General features: G+C 48.9%; 8 protein-coding genes across 8 annotated transcripts; 4 read left to right on the top strand and 4 right to left on the bottom strand.

The window, feature by feature from the left end:
* Positions 1–3215: 3215 nt before the first annotated feature.
* Positions 3216–5617, top strand: FSST1_009381 (uncharacterized protein; the record flags this gene model as incomplete). Its single annotated transcript, XM_083226348.1, has 4 exons — positions 3216–3773; positions 3833–3937; positions 3993–5364; positions 5418–5617. The coding sequence occupies 4 exons, from the start codon at positions 3216–3218 to the stop codon at positions 5615–5617; spliced, it is 2235 nt and encodes a 744-aa protein (XP_083085342.1).
* A 1721-nt stretch (positions 5618–7338) lies between these two features.
* Positions 7339–8627, top strand: FSST1_009380 (thaumatin family-domain-containing protein; the record flags this gene model as incomplete). The annotated part of the gene is made up of 2 exons (XM_083226347.1): positions 7339–7791; positions 7839–8627. The coding sequence occupies 2 exons, from the start codon at positions 7339–7341 to the stop codon at positions 8625–8627; spliced, it is 1242 nt and encodes a 413-aa protein (XP_083085341.1).
* A 353-nt stretch (positions 8628–8980) lies between these two features.
* Positions 8981–9732, bottom strand: FSST1_009379 (uncharacterized protein; the record flags this gene model as incomplete). The annotated part of the gene is made up of 3 exons (XM_083226345.1): positions 8981–9411; positions 9472–9640; positions 9709–9732. 3 exons carry the CDS (start codon positions 9730–9732, stop codon positions 8981–8983), a joined length of 624 nt encoding a protein of 207 aa, XP_083085340.1.
* Positions 9733–10340: 608 nt separating this feature from the next.
* On the top strand, positions 10341–10734 carry FSST1_009378 (DNA-directed RNA polymerase III core subunit RPC11; the record flags this gene model as incomplete). The annotated part of the gene is made up of 2 exons (XM_083226344.1): positions 10341–10350; positions 10412–10734. 2 exons carry the CDS (start codon positions 10341–10343, stop codon positions 10732–10734), a joined length of 333 nt encoding a protein of 110 aa, XP_083085339.1.
* Positions 10735–11044: 310 nt separating this feature from the next.
* Positions 11045–11489, bottom strand: FSST1_009377 (mediator complex subunit SOH1; the record flags this gene model as incomplete). The annotated part of the gene is made up of 2 exons (XM_083226343.1): positions 11045–11317; positions 11376–11489. 2 exons carry the CDS (start codon positions 11487–11489, stop codon positions 11045–11047), a joined length of 387 nt encoding a protein of 128 aa, XP_083085338.1.
* A 712-nt stretch (positions 11490–12201) lies between these two features.
* Positions 12202–13233, top strand: FSST1_009376 (Metallo-dependent phosphatase-like protein; the record flags this gene model as incomplete). Its single annotated transcript, XM_083226342.1, has 1 exon — positions 12202–13233. One exon carries the CDS (start codon positions 12202–12204, stop codon positions 13231–13233), a length of 1032 nt encoding a protein of 343 aa, XP_083085337.1.
* Positions 13234–13479: 246 nt separating this feature from the next.
* FSST1_009375 (CFEM domain-containing protein) lies at positions 13480–14144 on the bottom strand (the record flags this gene model as incomplete). The annotated part of the gene is made up of 2 exons (XM_083226341.1): positions 13480–14016; positions 14070–14144. 2 exons carry the CDS (start codon positions 14142–14144, stop codon positions 13480–13482), a joined length of 612 nt encoding a protein of 203 aa, XP_083085336.1.
* Positions 14145–16501: 2357 nt separating this feature from the next.
* On the bottom strand, positions 16502–18132 carry FSST1_009374 (phosphatidylinositol N-acetylglucosaminyltransferase; the record flags this gene model as incomplete). The annotated part of the gene is made up of 2 exons (XM_083226340.1): positions 16502–17691; positions 17748–18132. 2 exons carry the CDS (start codon positions 18130–18132, stop codon positions 16502–16504), a joined length of 1575 nt encoding a protein of 524 aa, XP_083085335.1.
* Positions 18133–20446: the final 2314 nt, after the last annotated feature.

Here is a 20446-nt window from a genome sequence, read left to right as displayed (position 1 = left end):
ATGACTTCAACAAATCTATGTTAACTGGAAGTGAGTCAATAGTTATTTTGAACTATAAATTCAGTATTCCTCGAGTGTACCAACATTATTGTTATCCATCCCGAGTAGCTCTGGCACTCCCACATTTTGAACTTGGAACACTTCTATGATACTTTAGTATTATGGTGACAATTGGCTCACATATACCTTGTCTGGTAGAGCTGGCAGTTTGTTCAAAGCATTGCATCCATAAACGACACGTATCTGCCTTTCATCTACACATACACCACAGCTACACCATTCGTCGTTCAACAAGATTTCAATATACATGTCCAACTCTCAACTTAGTCCATTTTGACCTTTGACTCAATGGAAACAGCCCAATTGTCTAGGTCTCCTGACTGAGTCCTAAGCTGATATATGGCCGGAACCAGGTAAGCGCTTTCGCAGCAGGCTATATATCTAACTTCAAATGCACGCTTCCCTTTGAGCAAATGGTTGTATCGGATGGAATAGCTTGCCTGATAGTGGATGATAAGTGTTTAGGGTCGTGAGAAGGCAATATGGTATATCTCGAGGAGTACATCTCGAGAGAAAACTTTCTTGATTTCCATTCAGCTGTGGTAAATCACACCACAGTAAACGGGAACATTGAGCAGAGATACTGCCCAGAGAAAAGCCGCTACTGATTCCAGACCATTAGTAATTGCTGACAGCCAAGCTTCTCCTTGCTGGTTGAGAAAGGACGCAATTCCATGTCGAATCAATAAAGTTGATGAGAGACTGGAGCCAACCAAATGTACACGACAAAGAAATGGATCCACATAAAGTCCTACGAAAGGTCCTGAAATCCAGGGCCCTGCGTATACCCCAGCTAGTGAGTAGCAGAAAAAAAGACCTCCCAAGATCAGAGTATTAAAAATAAGTAGTCTAAGGGCTATATTTTAACAAGCATATAGTGACCTACTAATTTCGCTCTTCATGCTTCCAGCGGTTAATTTTTCTAATACCCCTAGGCCTCAACCCAAACCGCCTAAATAAGTCCACGTTTGCGTGCGGCTGAGAGATTGATGATCTGAACCACAACTGGCACATGGTAACCAGGCTCGCACCTGTACAGTATTCGGAATGTTCTCTGTAGCCCGTTTTCTTTGTTAGGTACTTTTAGAATGACTGTATAATTATCCGTAGGCATGATAAGTATGATACGAAGTAACCAACGTCATCAGCATCGTCATGGTCAATATCGGCGTGGCCGTTCTTTATTTCTTTTTTACCTTGGATACTAGTTGGATACTCATTATTTCGTAAGGGATTGCCGTATCGTATTGGGGCTTTGCTCGTGTCCTGCATTTGCATCTTCCCCACCATCCAGATCACTACCAAACGTCAAGATGATCTATAATCATGAGGCACTTTGTCAACTTTATAGAGACAGAATTGAAGGGTATTCTTGAACTGACCTCTACATACTAAACATAACCATATATAAACTTCATACTCTATCTAATATACAAGTATTTTGTTACTGGCACAGAACGGTTGCCGAAAAAAGAAACTCTCGGCCGGTAGGTAGGATTCCACGGCACTAATTTAGTGCTGGATAACCCACAGCCACAATGGGAAACATCCATCGCCTGGTGTACCATCAGATTCATCCTGTCAGCAAACCATTGGACTTTGGTTTATAACCCAAGGAAAGAGCCTGCTGGAGTGCCTTCTTCCAGTACAACCTTATTTAGTAATCCAACAATAAACCGTAATTTAAGTTATAAAACACGTTGGGCCGTTATCCCACGGTCTTGCCAGTGTTAATATTTAACTTCGTAACAGTAAGATCATGAACTTTCTCTCAATCAGAAAAACGGTGTGAAACAGACCTTCTTGGTCGCTAAAATGCACCTACAGTAGGTAGCATTACAGAAGGACATGGGTCTTGTAAACCCCTGCACTCAGCCTTAAACCGCTGGAAAGATCCTAGCTCTGTCAGCTGCGTCTCTACCACGTCTCCACTGGAAGCGGTCGGACACTGCTTTCTCGTCTCATGTTGCTCGTTCTATTGGATCATTAGGTCATCTTTGAAGCGGATATCTAACCCAGCTCGCAGCGCCTCAATTCAGCCACTCACTAAACCTCAGCTTATTAGCCAAGCCCAGAAGGAAGAAGGTACCAGCATCCTCATTCTTCTTTTAATGTTGATAGAGCCGTAACAGCATTTCCTGATAAATCTACCCAGTACCTGAACATTTCGCCTCTCCGGCCAACCCGTTCGTCTTTTCAACTGCGCCTCTTTGCTTGATCGTGTCTCGAAACGGTAATAAGCACTGAACGGGCCAACGCATGTGTATCGTATCGACGCCAACCTGACAAAGCCCAACCCACTTTGAATCTCACGACTCCATCTGTCACTACGACCCTACACAGCGGTGCAGAGACATTCTTCAATTCCCAAGATACCTAAAAAGCCCAGAAAGACCAAATCCAATTTGCCTACCACCATCCATACAGTGTTTGCCCAAGCTTCGAGCCTGCATCAAGCCAAAACCGAGCATCAACAGTCTGTTTTCGGTGCATTCAGCTTCAAGCCAGCTACAAGCCCAAGCTCAGCCCAAGCTCAATATTATTAACCAACCATCCCGTGAAGATCTCAGGCTCGCACACCCCTCTTTGTCCCTTCGCACGCTCCAGCAGTCTGTCTTTACTAGAGCTAGGACGCGACGGGACAGGACTACTCAGTTCAGGACTCAACAAGAATTGAACGAAGCATTACATGGCATTAGCATCATAGCTTCAGAACCAGAATCAGCGCAACCATACGGTTTGACGGCCGATTACCTGTCCTTGGTCCTTAACCTCGCCTCTCGCTATTCCTAGGTTCTCAAGACGAAAAGGAACCTAGCTTGACCATTTTTGCTTGCTGCGACTGAGACTGCCACTGTACTGTTCTGTCGCTGCCCCTCCCACGCCCCCGTGCTAATTTCTGACCCGAGCCCAAGCCTGACCCTCCACTCCTACTCTCAAATCCCCCTCCCCCTCTTACGCCCAATCCTAATCCGCCTCGATCCAAACCCCCCTCGTCCTGTCCGTCCTGCCCCCCGTCCTAGTCCCCGTCCTGCTGCGGCGCCTCGCTCGCTCGCTCGCTGCCCTCTGTGTCTGTGCCTGCCTCTACCTCTTTTGACCTCTTGGGTCCTACTTCTCAACCCTTTCCCACCTCTGCTTCCTTTCCTCTTTTCCATATGAGTTCTATGAACTCCCGCTTCAAGAGCCTTGGCTTCGGAAAACGCAAGTCCACCGCAAGCATACAGACCCCGGAAGGTCTAACACCGAGCCCAACCCCTCCTCCAGGTCAAATACCGCAGCCTCCTCAGCAGCTACGCCCTGCCTCGATCGCCCCATCGTCTTCGACGACGAGTCTTCCGATGAATCACCCGGGCCCCGGCAACCGTCCGCCTAGCTATACTGCAAACTTCCCTGGCCAAGCTCCTCTTGGTCGAACCAGTCCTCTCACTCAACAACCTAACCGCACTCCTCCTACTCAAATGGTCGGCGGTCCTCCTCCGATCAACACCGGAGCCCCCATGGGTTACCCTCCCGGTATGGCTCCTATGGGCCAAGGTCCTCCTCCGATGGGAGGTCCTCCCGGGTTCGGACAACAACCACCTCCTCCTCAAGGATACCCTCCTCCCGGTCCTCCAGGCGGACCCATGAACCAGCAGTTCCAGCGACCAGGTCCTGCCGCCGAGGTTGAGGGTGCTAGCAAGAGCAAGGCTCAGCTGATTGTTGGAATCGATTTTGTAGGCATATTGAACAGCCGCCGGTATGGCAAGAAGAGTGGCTGACAAATAATCCACAGGGTACTACATTTTCTGGTGTCGCCTTTGCATTTGCGACCAACAACGAGGCCAAGGAAGATATTATCACCGAATGGCCCGGTGCCGGTTCTTACACAAAGCAAAAGGTACGTTGAGAAAACGAGATGGCTCAATTTCTTGAGCTGACATGATACTTCCCAGATTCCTACGGTTCTTTACTACGACCAATACCAAAAGGTGGTAGGATGGGGACCTGATATTGCTGACGCCCTCGCCCCTACCGGTTATCCCAAGCCCGGTGTGCAAAAGGTCGAGTGGTTCAAGTTGCAACTGATGCTGAGCGGTAACACATACATTGACCCCATCAACCTCCCTCCTCTGCCCCCAGGAAAGTCCGAGATCGATGTCGCCGCCGATTACCTTTTCAAGCTTCGACAGGCTATGCGGTCAGCCCTGCAGAAGGCATTGGGTGAAGTCTTTAACCGAGAAGAGCGCAATATCCGATACTACCTCACTGTCCCTGCCATTTGGAACGATGCTGGAAAGGCCGCCACCCGAGCCGCTGCTATTCAGGCCGGTTTCCTACGTGACGAGAACGACAACCGTCTGACTCTCGTCTCAGAACCTGAAGCTGCTGCTTTGTTCTGCTCCAAGACCGGTCTTCTGGATCTCAAGGTGCATGACGCCGTTCTGATTGTGGATTGTGGCGGTGGTACTGTCGATTTGATTGCGTACGAAGTCGAGGAGGAAAACCCATTCACTGTCGCCGAGTGTACAGCTGGTTCTGGTGACTCATGTGGTTCAACAGCCCTGAACCGTAACTTCAGCAACATTCTCCGCACCAAGATCCGCAAAATGAAGTTGCCTGATGGCTCCAAGACGGCCGGCCGAGTCTACGCCAAGTGTATCATGGACTTTGAGAACCGAATCAAGGCTGACTTCCGAAACAACGGTCAAAAGTGGGCTGTTGATGTCGGTATCGAGGCCGAGTTCCCTGAGGCCGGCATTGAGGAGGGTTACATGACCTTCACCAACGAGGAGATCCTTCAGTGCTTCGAGCCTGTTGTCAACCGTATTCTGGAGCTTGTCAGAAACCAGATTATCGCTATTCAGGCTCAGAACCGTACTCTTCAGAACATTTTGGTTGTCGGAGGTTTCGGTGCTTCTGAATACCTCTTCCAGCAAATTAAGCTCCACGTTCCTCCCCAGTTCCAGTCCAAGGTTGTTCGACCCATGGACTCCGTCGCCGCCATTGTGAAGGGAGCTGTCACTGCTGGTATCACAGAGCGAATCGTCACCCACCGTGTTGCCCGTCGACACTACCTCATGGCTACTCTTCAGCCTTTCAAGGAGGGCTACCACCCCGAGGCCTACCGTGTACCCTCTCTTGATGGAAAGGATCGCTGCAAGTTCACCCGCCAGATCTTCGTCCAGAAGGGCCAAAAGGTCAAGAACGGCGAACCTGTCAAGGTCTCCTTCTTCCGACAAGTGGCCCCAGGTGCTACCCTCATGTACGAAGATGTCCTGTATGCCTGTGACGACGACGTCTGCCCTGAATATACCAAGGATCCTCGTAAGTTTGACTGGAATCATAAACCCAAAGCCATGACTAACATCAGTATGCAGGCATTAAGGAAGTCGTTACCCTTACTTCAGATTTGTCCCGCAAGAACCTGGAGAAGGACTTTGAACGCATGGATACCCCTCAAGGCACATTTTACCGCGTTTACTTCGATATTTACCTGACGCTGGATGGTTCAGAATTCAGCGCCGAGCTGGTTTGCCAAGGCGAGGTCATGGGTCGCTGCCGCTCTCGCTTCAGATAAACAGGATCAACAACAGGAGAGAAAGAGAAAAGTCGATAAGTTTAAGGTTCACTTTGAAACCGCATGATACCTAGGAAAACGCAGGTCGAGACGACACCCACTCAGAGCGTACGGGGAGATTATTTAAGACGGCCTTGAGAGCACTTGTAGAGGCCTTACTACATGTCGAGCGAAAGATGTTGGATTTAGTATTGAGAATTGAAATATAGGAGCGTGGTAAACAGACCAGTGTGTTTGAGCCTGGTGCTACGTTCCGGGTACAAGAGGGAAAGAGTTGCATGCCTGAACGACATGATGATTACTCGTATATAGACGATGAATTCCAGTTGAATGAACGCATGTACCCAAGTATGTTGCAGTGGTTACTCCCTGACCGAAGGCACCGCCTCTGATGCACACCGTTATCTCTAGCCTCATAACCCATTGAACGTTTACTGTTGATCACACACGACCAAAGCTCGTAGAGAATACGGGGTCCCGTCCGCTCCCCCATCGTCAAGCTGCGAAGCGCCGGATTAGTAGTTGGGTCGGTGACGACCAGCGAATCCCCGGTGTTGTATGTTTTTTTTTTTAGTTAATTTCTTTTTTTCTCCCTTGTTTTCTTGAAGTCTTTGGATTTGTTGTGTTCTTCAACATGAGTTGTCAGTGAACCACGATGTTTAACGCACGTGGGATTAGGCTTTTCTAACGGTCGATGCTAGTGACTGAAACTAACTGGTGTTAAATTGCCCAATTAAATCAAGTTAAAGTAAAATTAGGCATCTATATGTAGATATCTGAGCTTAGTCTGTTTGCTGTTTGTGATTCCCAATATGAGTTCACAGAGGTAGGTACGGATAGAGGTATCATTGTTGGTTCTGTTGGAGGCGGCTTCTCTGACGTCATTTCCACCACAGCAGATAGGCGCCCTACCGCCTAGCCAACATCAGAGCATGGCATCGACTTTAGCCATCCCATGGATCCTTCCTTCCTTCCTTGAGCAACCTGGGCGGGATCCCAGTGTGGAATCCATTAGTACCTACCATGGATGTTTCTCTGCTCATTCAATAACTGTCATTCCCTTGTTTATCTTCTCTCTTCTTCTTGGCATTCTTATAGACTTATGATTCTTACCTTTGCTTAAGACGGCTTCTTTGGCTTTGTCGATTACCTTATAATTACCCTTCATCCTTCTTCTCCTTTTGTTTATCTTTGGACGATCGAACACCAAAAATAGTTGTTATCCCATCATCGTCATCACCTTTCTTGCCCCTTGTCGTTTCAGATATCTCGACTCGTCCTCTCATTGCCGTGCTTTCAAGCTAGCCCAGCCTACCACGTCTGCCTTGCCCAGACCACCCTGCTCGTTGGGCCAATCGCCCATCATTCATCTGGTCATTTTCTTGAATCGCAGATCACTTGGACAGGGGTGATCAAGAAACAGTTGCTGGGAATCAAGCAAGCGGTCCCGGTTCGCAGCTTCATTATCGCCTATACGTCACATTTGACCCCCCTGGACCCTGGCTCCATACCAACACCACGCTTGTGTTATATCTATCCGCCTGTCAACCGCTGCTTGAATACTTAGCTACTTGGACGTTATGATCACCAATTGTTGACACTCACTGCTTTTCACCTTGGATTCAAGGCCAGTTTGTTTGACAGTGGCATTGGATTGTAATCCTAACCACATATTTTTTAACATCTTTACCCAACCTGAATTAAGCCCTGCGAGTCGTGAAATGGGACCCTCTTCAAGACGCAGAGGCGTTAGTAGCATTTCCATCTGTCGAGTGTTGGTACCTACTCTTGCCATTGGTCTCTTTCTGCAGACTGCAAAGGCAGATGGCCCGAATGCTGTCGCCAAGAGATCAGACAAAGGACTACTGAATTTCCCAGGACGAATTAGTGCTGCAACACGAAGGGAACCGGATGACTCCAGCGACTCTGATAGGCCTATCCCTTTGACCATCACCAACAAATGCGACTCAACAATATGGCCCGGTATTGCGACACAGGCTGGCAAAGGCCCAGGAACCGGAGGCTTTGAGCTCACCCAAGGAAAAAGCAAAGACCTTTGGGTCTCACCAGGTTGGCAAGGACGGGTCTGGGGTCGCACAAATTGCACAGTGAAGGATGACTCGTGCTCTTGCAAAACGGGAGACTGTTCTGGAAAGTTGGATTGCGATTCCAGTGTAAGTGCTCTCTACACAAACAAGCCTTGCATTTCTAACGGTAACAGGGTGCTACGCCAGCGACTCTGGCTGAATTTACATTGGCTGGTGGTATGGAAGGGAAACAGACCTTTTACGATATCTCACTGGTAGATGGTTACAACCTCCCGATGGGTCTCAACTACATTCCTGCGAAGAACACGACCTTTATCCCACCCAACCTTACTAATTGTGCCTGCATTGCATCTCCTAGTTGGATTTATGCAAGCAGTGAGACTGGAACCTACTACACAAACTCAACATACCCTGTTCCGTTGGAAACTCGGGTTAGCAATGAGAACGCTCGGAACTGGTGTCCATGGAAGTACCTCGCTTTCCCACCCACTAAGCCTGGGGATGGAGTCTACCCTTATCCAGACGACGACATCCAACGACCAGAGTTCTCCCCGTGTAACAGCGCCTGCGCTGCATACGGGACTGACAAGGACTGTTGTGTTGGAGAGTACCACGACCCAGATGTCTGTAAGCCGTCGGCCTACAGCAAGAGGGCAAAGATAATCTGTCCCGATGCCTACAGTTTCGCTTTTGACGACCAGCAGTCCACTTTTATTATTCCCACAGGCGGAGGATTTGAAGTCATCATGTGTCCCAAGGGCCGGTCGACTAATATTTTGCGACAGCTTGGAAAAGAAATGAACGAGCTAGCTGAATCAGGCAGTCTGTCGGAGTTGACACAGAAGAAGCTCACAGACGTCACTTATATTGTATCTGAAAAGAGCCTTGGAAACAGTGTCTTGCCCACAAGACTCCTGATGGTTTCGACAGGATTGGCAACAGCACTTTGGCTTCTTGTCTGAGTGCGCCTCCTGAGTCGGAAAAGTAAGACTTACAGATAGCTCCTTTTTCCAGAGTTCAGGCAGGCTCCTGTTCTCATAGCACTGCTTTTGGGCACTTACGCTGCGAACGAGATGCTCACGACTGCATGATAGATGAAGAGGAGGAATTGATACCATCCCTGTATTAGAAGGCTTATACCCCTTATTTTCGATAACCTTAGATAAGAAATACTTATTCTTGCACCTTTGCGTAAGCTACCTTGGTTCTATCGCTCTGATATTCAATGCTATATGCCTGCCCATATGTTGATCCGCTTCTTCTTATGAGAAGCAACCTCTATTTGAATGATTTATAAGCGTCGTATATCGCTTGTCTATTTGCGCTGTTTCTCCTTCCGTCTCCTCTCCCATTCAGCACGCTCCTCGTCATCACTGCCACTAAACTCAGCATCATCGTCACTCTCGTCCGGAACATCAAGCACAGCACCCTGGCTACCCGAGTTGTTTACGGTGATGAAATCTCCTGCATTTTGGTTCGCATATTCGTGCTTCTGGATGAGCTCGCGGAGTTCTGTGTTGGTGGGGTCGACAAGCTGGTATGGGGTGAGGCGGGCCTTGTTCTTGACTCGGGTGTTGGAACCGGCCTCGAGCATCATCTCGACGAGGGCGTTACCGAAAGGTCGCTGGGCAGGAGGCTCCGAGTTTATCCATCTGATGACAGTGTGAAGTGGTGTGTCGCCTTCCCGGATGTTTACAGGATCGCACTCGAATTCGGGCTGGTCGAGGAGGTGGTCGATGATTTCGTCTAAGAGCGGTGGGGGTTAGCTCGTTTGGATCTCATGAGTTGTATGTATGTGAAGCGCACAGTTTCCGCGAGAGGCAGCTTCATGGTAGAGATGGTTGCCCATGACGGTTTTGGTCTCGTTGAGGAGCTTTGAGATTTCGGCGTCGGTCTTTGACTCTAGGCATTCGTCGAGTAGCTCAACGTTGTTGCGGCGGCATGCTTCGATCAAGATTTCCTGGACGGAAGCGCCCTAATGATAGAGAACGTATGAGTATGAGGTCCTCATGAGTTTGACCATGGTAAAATGGCATGACTTACATCGTGTTCTTCGTCTCCGGCCATGTTAAGGTCCCTGGTTATCAAATTGTTGTTGCGGGAGCGGGGTATAAATTGACCAAAGTCGACGATGACGATAGCCGGTTTTGAAGATTTGGTAAAGGTTCAAGAACAAGGAGCCGTAATATGTGTAAGCGGTTTTCGTGCCGTTCAGGGTTAAAGGAGGTGGCAGTAAAAGAGGTATGGACAAGACCACCTAAAATCAGGTACAGTTTTGATCCTGCTTGAAGTGTTTCGTCAGGCGTGTTTGGAGGGGCTGCCCGACGAGAGTGGAGGGCTGATGCTGAGACAGACGCCTGAATGTACTAACCTATGAACTCTCTCAAGGCGGAAATGGCGGGGAATGGCGCTAAAACAGCAAACAGCCGCCTGAGCGATGAGGGCCCACCAGCACTGTACCGTATCCAGAAATGGAATAAGCATCCCGCAGTACCCGCTCGTCTTCATGGAGCCTCATTATCGTCGGCAAAATGAAAAAAAAGTCATACTCCGAGTTTGCCTTAGTACTCAACAACGCGATTACCTCAACGACCACTGCCAAACCCGAGAGAGTATCCTCCCTATAGATTGGATACATATTCAACTATTCTACGCGCACATTTAAAACCGCTGCCATGTTGCTCTGTAAGACTCTCCAACCCCAAATCGATATGCACGTTCCAAGCTAACCAACGTCAACCTCCAGTCTGCCCCCATTGCGCAAACATTCTCACTGTCTCCCTCACCAACACGCGGACCAATCGACTCGAGTGCCGCACCTGCCCCTTCGAACATCACATTACCGAGCCTGTATTTTCGCGACGATTATACGAGCGTGTCGAGAGAGAAGACGTCTTTGGCGGTCCCGGCGCCTGGGACAATGCGCAGAAGGGTCCTGCTCAGTGCCCCGCCGATGGATGCGATGGCGAGGAAGCCGCCTTCTTCCAGGTCCAGATTCGCAGTGCTGATGAGCCTATGACCAGCTTTTTCAAGTGCATGTCCTGTGGTAACCGGTGGAGAGAAAACTGAGCTCAAAGGACTTTCTTTGAGTTGCGAGTCGATGGGTTGTTCTTTGTATGCGAGGAGAATTGGAGTCGGATCATTAAATGCTTGTCTTTTTTAAAACAGTTTAGTCAAGAATAATGCCTGCAGTGCCAATTCATCATTGCTAAGCAGTGTTGGTACATAGGCTGATATTATTTCTTCTTGCCACGGCAATTTTTCCGCTTTTGCTTCGAAATATCAAGTATTTCAACATTATTGCCTGACGCCTGGGTATCATGTATGAAGTTCGTGTCTTGTTTTGCTGCGCGTAGCGTTCCGACTCAATAGGACCATTTCAGTTGTCGCGGTGCCAGTCGACGGAGGCTTTCATGCCCTCCTCCATCAGTGCCCTTACTACATCAGGGCTAATAATCTGTTGTCGGAATGTTTCCTGCTGAAGGAGCTCAAGATGTCGTAGTGTCGGGCCAGGGTATGTCAGGTATTTAAGATACGGCGGCTTGCTCCAATACCGAAGGTAGGCAAGGTATGCGATAAAGGCGGGCTGGTTAAGGAGCTTCTGGGATGCGAGGTGGTTGAGGTAGGCTGGGTTCGCCAGAGATTGAACAAACTACGTGAAGCGGGTTTTAGTTATAACTATACTGAGCTGGGAGAGAAGCAGGGCGAACCTCGAGTTCAATCTCGAATCGTGAGTAGCCACCATATTTGGGCTCCTGGTCTGTTTGAGTAGGCGCGGGGGGAGGTGATCCCATTGAGACATCTTGAGATGCTTCTTCTGCCATGTTCAAAGGTATTTGTTGGCTCGAAAGAAGACGGAATGTTAAGGTAGGCTGGTCGCGCTCGTGGATGGCGATGCGCAAAAGGTGGATTAGTTGGAGGTGTGTGTTTGATGTTGGAGTCTAAGGGCCTGTATACTAGGAATCTTAGTATGCTGTCGGCCCACTCTGCACCATCGACGTCAGCCTGAACTCCCCAGGCCGCAGGGTATCAGAAAAATTGACCGCTGAAAGCATAAAAGACAAAATTAGTAGGTCATTTTATGCCCCTTAGGTTATGGTTCTTAGACTACTTATTTTTATACACTAAGACTTAGGAGGCCATTTTTTTCTGCACCCAGTAGCCAGGGCCTCATACTTACCGAGTATCAAAAAGTTGACCGCTGGAAGCATGTCAGTTTATGTTAAGACCACAAGCCTAGATTATTTCTTTTTAGATTCTAAAGCTTAGAGTCCAAGTTATTTTTGTTACCGATCAGGCACCTACATACCTGGCAGGTGATGGGTCAACTTACATCTTAGTCCCCATCTACAACTTATCAGCATCATTAAACCTTAGAGAATCACACTCGACATACCATCATATATTATCGATACGTCTTGGTCAAGTGCAGACATTCAGATGTAAGCATCTTAGCTTTCGACCATATATTCGACATCTAACCTCGCCGCAGTACCGCCATTATATAATACCAAACAAACACAAACCTCCAGCAATATGTCTTCTACCGCGACATCGAAACACGTCAAAACTCGTATTCTTATCATATCGGACACGCATGGATCCAAGCCGAAGCCCAAAAACAAAAAGAGTCCTAGTACTGAAGATGAACTAAACCAGGAGGATGTCACGAAAGTGATTACAGGTTGGAGGCATCCTTTACCGGAAGCGGATGTTGTAATTCACTGCGGTGATCTTACAAAACGCACGACTATCCCCGAGTTCGAGCAGACGTTCTCCGTCTTGCGATCTCTTAAAGCACCCTTGAAGTTGGCTATTGCGGGTAACCACGACACTGCACTTGATGACGATTATTGGACCAACAAGTATGGTGGACCAGAGGAGACCCTAGACAAGGTCAAAGAAATTGTTCGAGAAGCTGAAAAAGACGGTGTTAAGTATTTGACAGAGGGTGTTCACGAGTTTACCTTGGCAAACGGCGCATTGCTGAAGATGTATGCAAGTCCCTGGACTCCTGCATACGGTGGCTGGGCTTTCCAGTACGACAACGGCCATGACTTTGATATCCCTTCAGGAATGGACGTGGCAGTGACTCATGGCCCTCCTCAAGGTATCCTCGACTTTGCGGGTATGACGGGTACCCACGCTGGATGCCCAGAACTTCTTGCGGCCGTTGCCCGTGCGAAACCCAAGATTCATTGCTTTGGGCATATCCACGAAGCATGGGGAATGCATCATGTAACCTGGGATGGTAACGAAATCGATCAAGATCGGTCACGACAGCTTGGGCTTAAAGGGCTGCGACCGAACCGGGTGACACAGGACAAAGAGACGGCCCAAATGACGAGGGAGAAACTCATTGAAATGAGTAAGCAAAGAACTATTCAGCTTGACTTGACTCGAGGCGACACTCAGGTAGTTCCAGGCAAGCAGACGTTATTTGTGAATGCGGCGATCATGAGTATCAGATATCGACCAGTACAGCTGCCGTGGCTCATCGATGTTGACTTGAAAAGGACCGGACAATTAGCTCAAGTATGTCTGGACAAAAGCGGAAGCTACACCTAGGCCGTACATTATTCTCACAGGAATATAAATAGAGTTTTCTTATACTTGTTTATTATTAGATGCTATATATCTATTACTAGTTTTCCTATTGCTGTGAATGGCAAATTGTTGTGTTTCCGAAAGACTTAAACCTTCAATAGAACATCATATCGTGAATTCCTTCGCAATAACTCCAGCTTAGTAGCTTTCCCAAATTGTTCCATGGTAATGTTGCATTATGTACAAACATCCAGTATCTAGGAGCTCTTACAGAGCAATGGCAGCGGCGAAAATGGCGAGAAGACCCATGGCAGGGCCAACGGCAGCAGCACCAGCGTCGGTAGGAACGCTGCTGGCACCACCGGTGCTGCCGCCGCCGCCGGAAGTACCAGTGGGTGTGACAGCGCCTCCTCCGGATCCACCTCCCTCTGTCATGGTCTTGGTCATTGTTCCGTTACCGGGACGGGGAGTAACAGGAGGAATGGGCTTCTCATCAGGGATGCTTGAGAAGATGGCGGGAACGCTAGCAGAGCCAGTGATGGAGGTGTCGATGCTGACGGTGACAGAGCCGAGACTCTCGGTGGGAGCGACAGTGGTGGAGCCGGCGCCAGCGGTGGCGGCGTAGGCCTTGCAGGCGTCGACAGCAGCCTGCTGAGCCTTGAGGAGGTCTTCAACCTGGCATGATTCGGTCAAGCAGGGTGTGATGATGGGAGCGAGCTTGGTTTGGAACGAGGACTCGCATTGGCATGCGGTATCGTCGAGCTCGCAACCGGCCTTGGGGATGAATTCCTTAAGACATTTGAGCTGTAGAGGTTAGTTGGTGTCCATAAAATAAACATACAATGTGGGGGACTTACAGCACACTCGGGTTGGCCACTGAGATCCTGAGCGACAGCGAGGCCGGCAGCAGCGATGAAGAGAGCAGCCTTCATTTTGGTTGAGGTATGTTGATTAGGAGGTAGGTAGGTAGTTTACTTGAACGATTGATGTGTTTTAAATAGCGAGTGGGCTTCAAATGGTCTGAAAGCAACAAGAGTGACTCTTATTAACGAAAGCGGGTTGACTGGATATGATAAGAGGCAAGACATGAACCAGGGAGGTCAGCTTTGCCTCTTTATAGGAATGCATCATACCTATCAAGAGAAGTATCGAATAGACTGGCTGCAATAGTCGACGCAGGCTAAGTTTCCGAAGCCTCCATGCCATACCTGTTCTAGGTAAAGAGTGGCTGGTCGCCCGTCTACGAATACAGGCTATTGATGGATTCGATTCGATGCTTTTTTAGTCGTTTCTTTTTTGCCCCTAGACTTGACTGGACTGGACGGATTGAACTAGACTAAACGAACCCCTGGCAGCCTTCCCTGCCCGCCCGTGGTTGACTTTTTGGAACTTTGGACACAGCCAATCAAGTTTTTACTACTGCTCTTCAGAGTTTCTGATGGCCTGTCCGTCAGGTTATCCTCTGTCGCCAAGGTGGCAGTATAACAACTCCCGGAATTATCATGTACCATGGCTCGATATTCCAGCAACTCTATTGTTATGGCAGCGCCTTTTTTCAGACGCAATTATGTGCTCGGTATTGCTTCTCGGGACATGATTTGAGTTTTAACTTAGGTTATCAACCTCGAGATAGTAATCTTCTCATTTTGTGCCGGTTGCCGTCCGTTTCGAGGGCTGCGCCATGGCGTTTTTTTTTTGGTATGCACCTATTGCAGATGCATCTGTATTGAGTGTTTTAACAGGAGGGGAAGGGAGGCGGGAGGCTAAAATCGTGTTACTGCTGAGGGGACAGAAGGCTAAAAGATTTATTGCCCCGGACAACCTCACACAAAAACATTCTGGACAAACCTGGACAAGTCATCTTGGAATAACCTTAACTTGCTATGGACAAGGTTTCCCGTTGCTACTGCAGAATCAATAAAACACCAGCCCCCTGTTGCCTTTGTTTACTCTTCGATTACCTTGATAGAACCAACAGATAACCGCCGCAATCAGTTAGAGAAGAGAGGATCAAGCGCCATGGATTGATGACATGCTTCACCTTACCTATTCTCAACTCAGCCGCTACAAAGATGGTAGATACCTAGCTGTAGTTAGTAGTTAGTGGGGAGGTAAGCAGATAGGTATTCAACATTGACAAGGCTGGCAATACCTTAGTAGTGGCAGTGAGCTTAACTGCAATTGCATTGAATGCCTGCGGCAGATGATCGCATCCCTCTCTGCAACTGCCCAGTGCCTACTACTAATCAACGTCAGCTTATACCCCTCCTTCTCTCCCTGCATGCGTATGCGTCGACATAGTACGCCTGCGTCTGCGTTGTGATGTAGAGGTAGCAAAGCCCCCAACAGACATAGACACTTACGCGTCAATGTCCCTCGCTAGGACTTTTATGGCTTGAGGTGTGTATGATTCTCTAAGGAGTTGCCCCCTCTCAGGGCCTCCCTCTTCTGGGTTGCCCTCTCCCTTTGGAGATCAGTAGCAGACTTGGACTATTCTCGTACTATTGGTGGAAGTTGATTTCCAATTCGGGTAGGTGTTGATGTCTGGTTGAGATCGACAACGTAAACTGCAACTCCACGAAATAAAACAACCCAATTCTTCAAACAAATTGTTTCTTTTTTGGCGGTTATTACTTTCCACTCTGACTGGATATTGGGCCTTCAACGTCATGGCATGTACCCGTGCAGCGTCAGATCAGCATCACATCCAAGGTGCATCTCGTATCCCGAGCAACATCCAATGGTGGCATGGTCGAGTCACCATGACACAGCAGACGCTTCTCATGCTGTCCCACGCAACAGTGCACATCTATACTCGTCCAACAATAATTATAATTGTTGTACAGAGTAATGTATCCCAGATCAAACATGCTGCAAGCACATACTGTGACCACGTAATGATAGGTGATAGAACCGCATATTCGTACCCAACAACAAATTCTCTCAGCCCTCAAACTCTACTTGAAGCCAATTAGCTCTCTGCTTAGACGATTCGGGCACGGAGAACTGGCACTACCATTTTCCCTTTCCGTATCTCCACGATTTTCCCCATATTATCAATTTCTAGAGCGTTGCTCCGTGTGTTGCAGAACAAAGGCTTGGCCTAGCGCTAAGATTTTGCCAAGATTCTTTGTTGAAAACTGAAATGACATGGCAATTGCTTGTACAACTAAACTCCGAAAAGGGAATTTGACGCTGCAAGCGTGCCTATATTATCGTAATCGCGGTATGTCTACGTCTGTGTTCAAATTCGAGATACGCTGTCTATAATCAAATTCTGTCTATCCTGTCATGAATCATCATCCCATCGAGGTCGGTTCATGATGATAGGTCTTGCTGCATCCCATGGCCCTCGTATTTCGTTCTTGTACTTCTGAAGCCCGATCAGCCACCAACTGCAACCTCCTGTACCTAGTATAGCAATCACTACTCCAACGATCATACCCACCAGTCCGCTCTTCCACGGCCATCCATCCGTGCCTACAACATCCCCCAGTATAAGTCCAACCCCAAAGCCTGCTCCCAACACCAGTAAAATAGCTGAGAGTATATGAAAACGCCAGCTGCGGTGTCGTACATAGCGTCGAAACACTGGGAACAATCCAAATACCTGAATGCTGAAAAGGGTCAGACTAAACACCTGTTTAGTAGAAGGTAGCCGGCTGGCCAGTACAGTTGATGCCATCAGAGCGGCATTGGTAGACAAGGACGCTGGGAACTTGGCACCTACGCCGCCTGAATAGTCGAAGAAAAAGATGTTGATGGCGAGAAGCCAGAAGGACATGGCCCAAATACTGTCGCTCGATGTCGATCGTGTGAGTGATTTGAGTATTGGACTGAGTCCAAGCAACGTGCAGTAGATAAGGATCGCGGATTTAATAGTTTCCATCCTCTGTCTATATCTGTTCTCTTCTGGCAGGAGTGGAGGGGGTAGTTCAGGGAGATGTTCCTGACTCGCTCGTGGAGTGTGGGCGATACCACTGAACAAGGACGTATTCGAAGCTGACTTCGCTCGATGCATCGTATTAGGCGCATGTAGGTTGGTCGTCGAGCTTGCTGCCGAAGGAGTAGCAGATGGCGCGGCAGTGGATGGTGCCGATTCGATCCGGAGCGGAGTTGGACGTCGGATGCTTCCTGTACGGGTTGGCCGTCTCAAACTTCCAGTGCGGCCGGCCCTCCCCATAACATTCGCCGCCACGCCCAGACTCGGGTCGTCAGGTTCCTCGATTTCGGATAGCCAACGTTCCCACAAGATCCACCCCACGAATGTCGCAAAGCTGCTCCAGCTTGTAACGGCAACAGGAGACACGCGGTCCTGGTTTATGCCAACAAAACAGACAACGAATATGATGACAGAGCATACATGCTGCAGTATGACGGTGGAATCGGCGACAAGAGGCCAGAAGTCGTACGGCTTGAGGCGAGGGTTGCGCTGTAGGTTTTCGAGAAAGGTCGCTTGGTCGGTATAATTATCAGGATCTTGGATCGGTTTATTAGCTAGTCTGTCTCCTCGGGGGCACCAAGCGTATACATACACGACTGCTTCACCCACATCAGCTTCTTCCATGGACGTTTACGTCTTCTGCTGCGGCCTCGTGGGCCTCGAGGAGGCGAAACGAAGGCATCGTCAGGGGAAAGATGCGAACGGCCAAACCCATGGAGGGTAGAACGGTCTAACGAGGGGAATGGCGTCTCGTCATCGGTAGGGGATGGCATTCTATCGAGAAGGCATTGAATGTGTCCGGGATGTCGGCTTGGACTTGTGCTAGGACCTGGAGCTGGACCAAGACTCTGGTGTGAAGTTCGGGATTGCGTCTGAGATTGGCAATGATGCCAATTGACATTGACAGTTGTCATGAGTGGGTCGGTGTCATTAAGGGCTAGTGGGCTTGGAGATCGTGTTGCAGCGTTTCCCATCATGGAATGGATCGGATTAATTAATTGATCTAAGCGCGTTCTGCTGCAGGTATCCGTACTTAGGAAGCTAAAAGCTCTCCGCTCTGACATTCAATATATGGGCGGGATGTGCCTTTGATTGTATCACGTTCACACTTGGATGTTGGTGATAAATATGCGTGTTTCCTCATTGCATGATGTTAAACACAAGCAAGACCTGCCTACATGGAACCTGTTGGCAAGTGGGGTAGGTGTCCTGCGATGCATGGACTCCCATACAGCAGCTTCCTGTTTGGACTGCAGGACGCAAAAACCTCAATCAGGCAGGTTTATCTCCCTTATTTCCTGTCTTATTCCAGCACCACCTTCCTTAGGAGCTATTGATTGCACTGAGTTCCATACTGAGATGCTCCAACCACCTTGTGGATCAACACATATTCCATTCCTTGCAAACGACCTAACGAAGCTTTCAGACTACCCTACACCATCAACTCACAGTTGCTACATCTTGACTTTCACAAGACAATCCAGTCCAACACTCGAGAGTTAATCACTCAAGAAACTGCATCGTTGGCGGCTATATCAAAGAACTCTTGACGAGATTGGGTACCGAAAGTGACCACATTGTTGCTATGCACACCGATGTTTCAAATCCAGCCGCTCGACCACAAATCCAATAGTCATTCTAATATCCAGCACACCACCGCCGCCGTCTTCTCGCCTGGGATCAATCCTCCTCCTGTCTGTCTCATTCAAATCAAGGAAGATGGCTTGTTATGGCTTGCATAATAAGCACTGTAGGCAATCATAATGCAAGCCTATCTTTTTGTCACACTCATAAGACCACGGGCGCATCTTGACCAGATAGATAGTCTGTCCCTCGGACGTTTAGCCCAGTTCCCGATCTTGACAGGTCCAATTTGGAGAAAACGTGGTCTTGGGATCCAGATCAGCCACTCGTTTGCACCTGCTGATGCATCTTAAGCGACGAGGTTGATTACCGTGATGGCAAATCATGAGCATGCGAAACAGTCCCAATGTTACTGTCGCTCAGGGTCAGATCTCACGGCCAATCACGCCCCGACTTGGATAAATACATACATTCATGTTGGCTGGACCCAGAACCATTACACTGGCACACCAATCGCGTACTCTCCCGCCTCAACTTTACAGACTCCACACGGGGTTACCCGATATCCCTTGCAGGTTCAAGCCCTCCCGCCTCACTTTAACCACCCAAACCCCCGGGTCCAACCCTGAGTATGTGATTCGAGTCTAAGTACTGTGCATTGATAACAACACAGAGAATACAGCCCAACTGGAACGCCTCGCTTCGGCTTGGCAAGCAAGTTCCAGAATCAAGGTTAGACGGGAGCCAGCGAGTCATATCCACTTCTCTTCTCCCATGCATACTGAGCTGAAAGCAATCATCTGTACGCTTTAATAGACCCACGTTCCCGGATAACCGCTCCACAGACCGATGCTGGACAATCGGCATCCCTAGTGCGATATTGTCCTGTACAGTGCAGTATCATAAGCGGTCACCTCCCAACGTGACAGTGAATTGCACCCTGTACTGAGCTACAACCTGATGTTCTCTGGCTTTAGCATTGCATCGGCCTCGCCCGCAGGTTTCTGACGCATGACTGGGATAATATATCACGGCTCAACTCGCATCAGACCATCGACCAAGACAGCTCACCAACACTCACCCTGAAATAGCGACATATTTTAAGTCTTGGACCGATGCGTTCCGTCAACTTTTCTGCTGACCGCTCGACTGTTACTGGATATGATACTATCTGCAATATTAACATGGCTCGGAAAGAAAAGAAGATTAGTGAGCGTGTTTGACGAGATCGCAGACGACCGGGAAAAAGGCCCGGCGCGGTGCGTCGCTGGCTAGCTTTGCTTTTTACAAGACAGACAGGCGAACGAGAAGCGCGAAATGCTCGATAAAGTGTGATCGTCCACTAGACGTCTTGCACCATCTGCGGCTCACCCCGGTCTCATCACCATTCCCTCCCTTGGAGAGCAGCCTCATTGGTAGGCTGGCTGAGGGAGCCAAATCCACCATGTACCATGCTGCTATCGAACCGCTCTAAGGCGGTGTCGGTGAACCATCCCAGTTTTAGTAAACAGTGACATTGTACAAGCATCACGTCTGACGATGGCTTCACGAGGATCAACTATTTTTCCCGCCCCGGATATGCCGCAAACGGTCATGGCCCCCCCAACATGTAGGTATGACACCGTTTCCGTCTGTCCTCGTGAGAACCCCTGTGCTAGCATTTGGCACTATATACCCGACGTGGGTGGGATCCAAACCGCTGCTCAT

The sequence above is a fragment of the Fusarium sambucinum genome, chromosome II, assembly GCF_050947815.1.
Source record: "Fusarium sambucinum isolate potato_lamoka chromosome II, whole genome shotgun sequence".
NCBI lineage: Eukaryota > Fungi > Ascomycota > Sordariomycetes > Hypocreales > Nectriaceae > Fusarium > Fusarium sambucinum.
The sequence above is the reverse complement of the archived record's forward strand: the minus strand, read 5'-3'. Positions and strand labels throughout refer to the sequence as shown.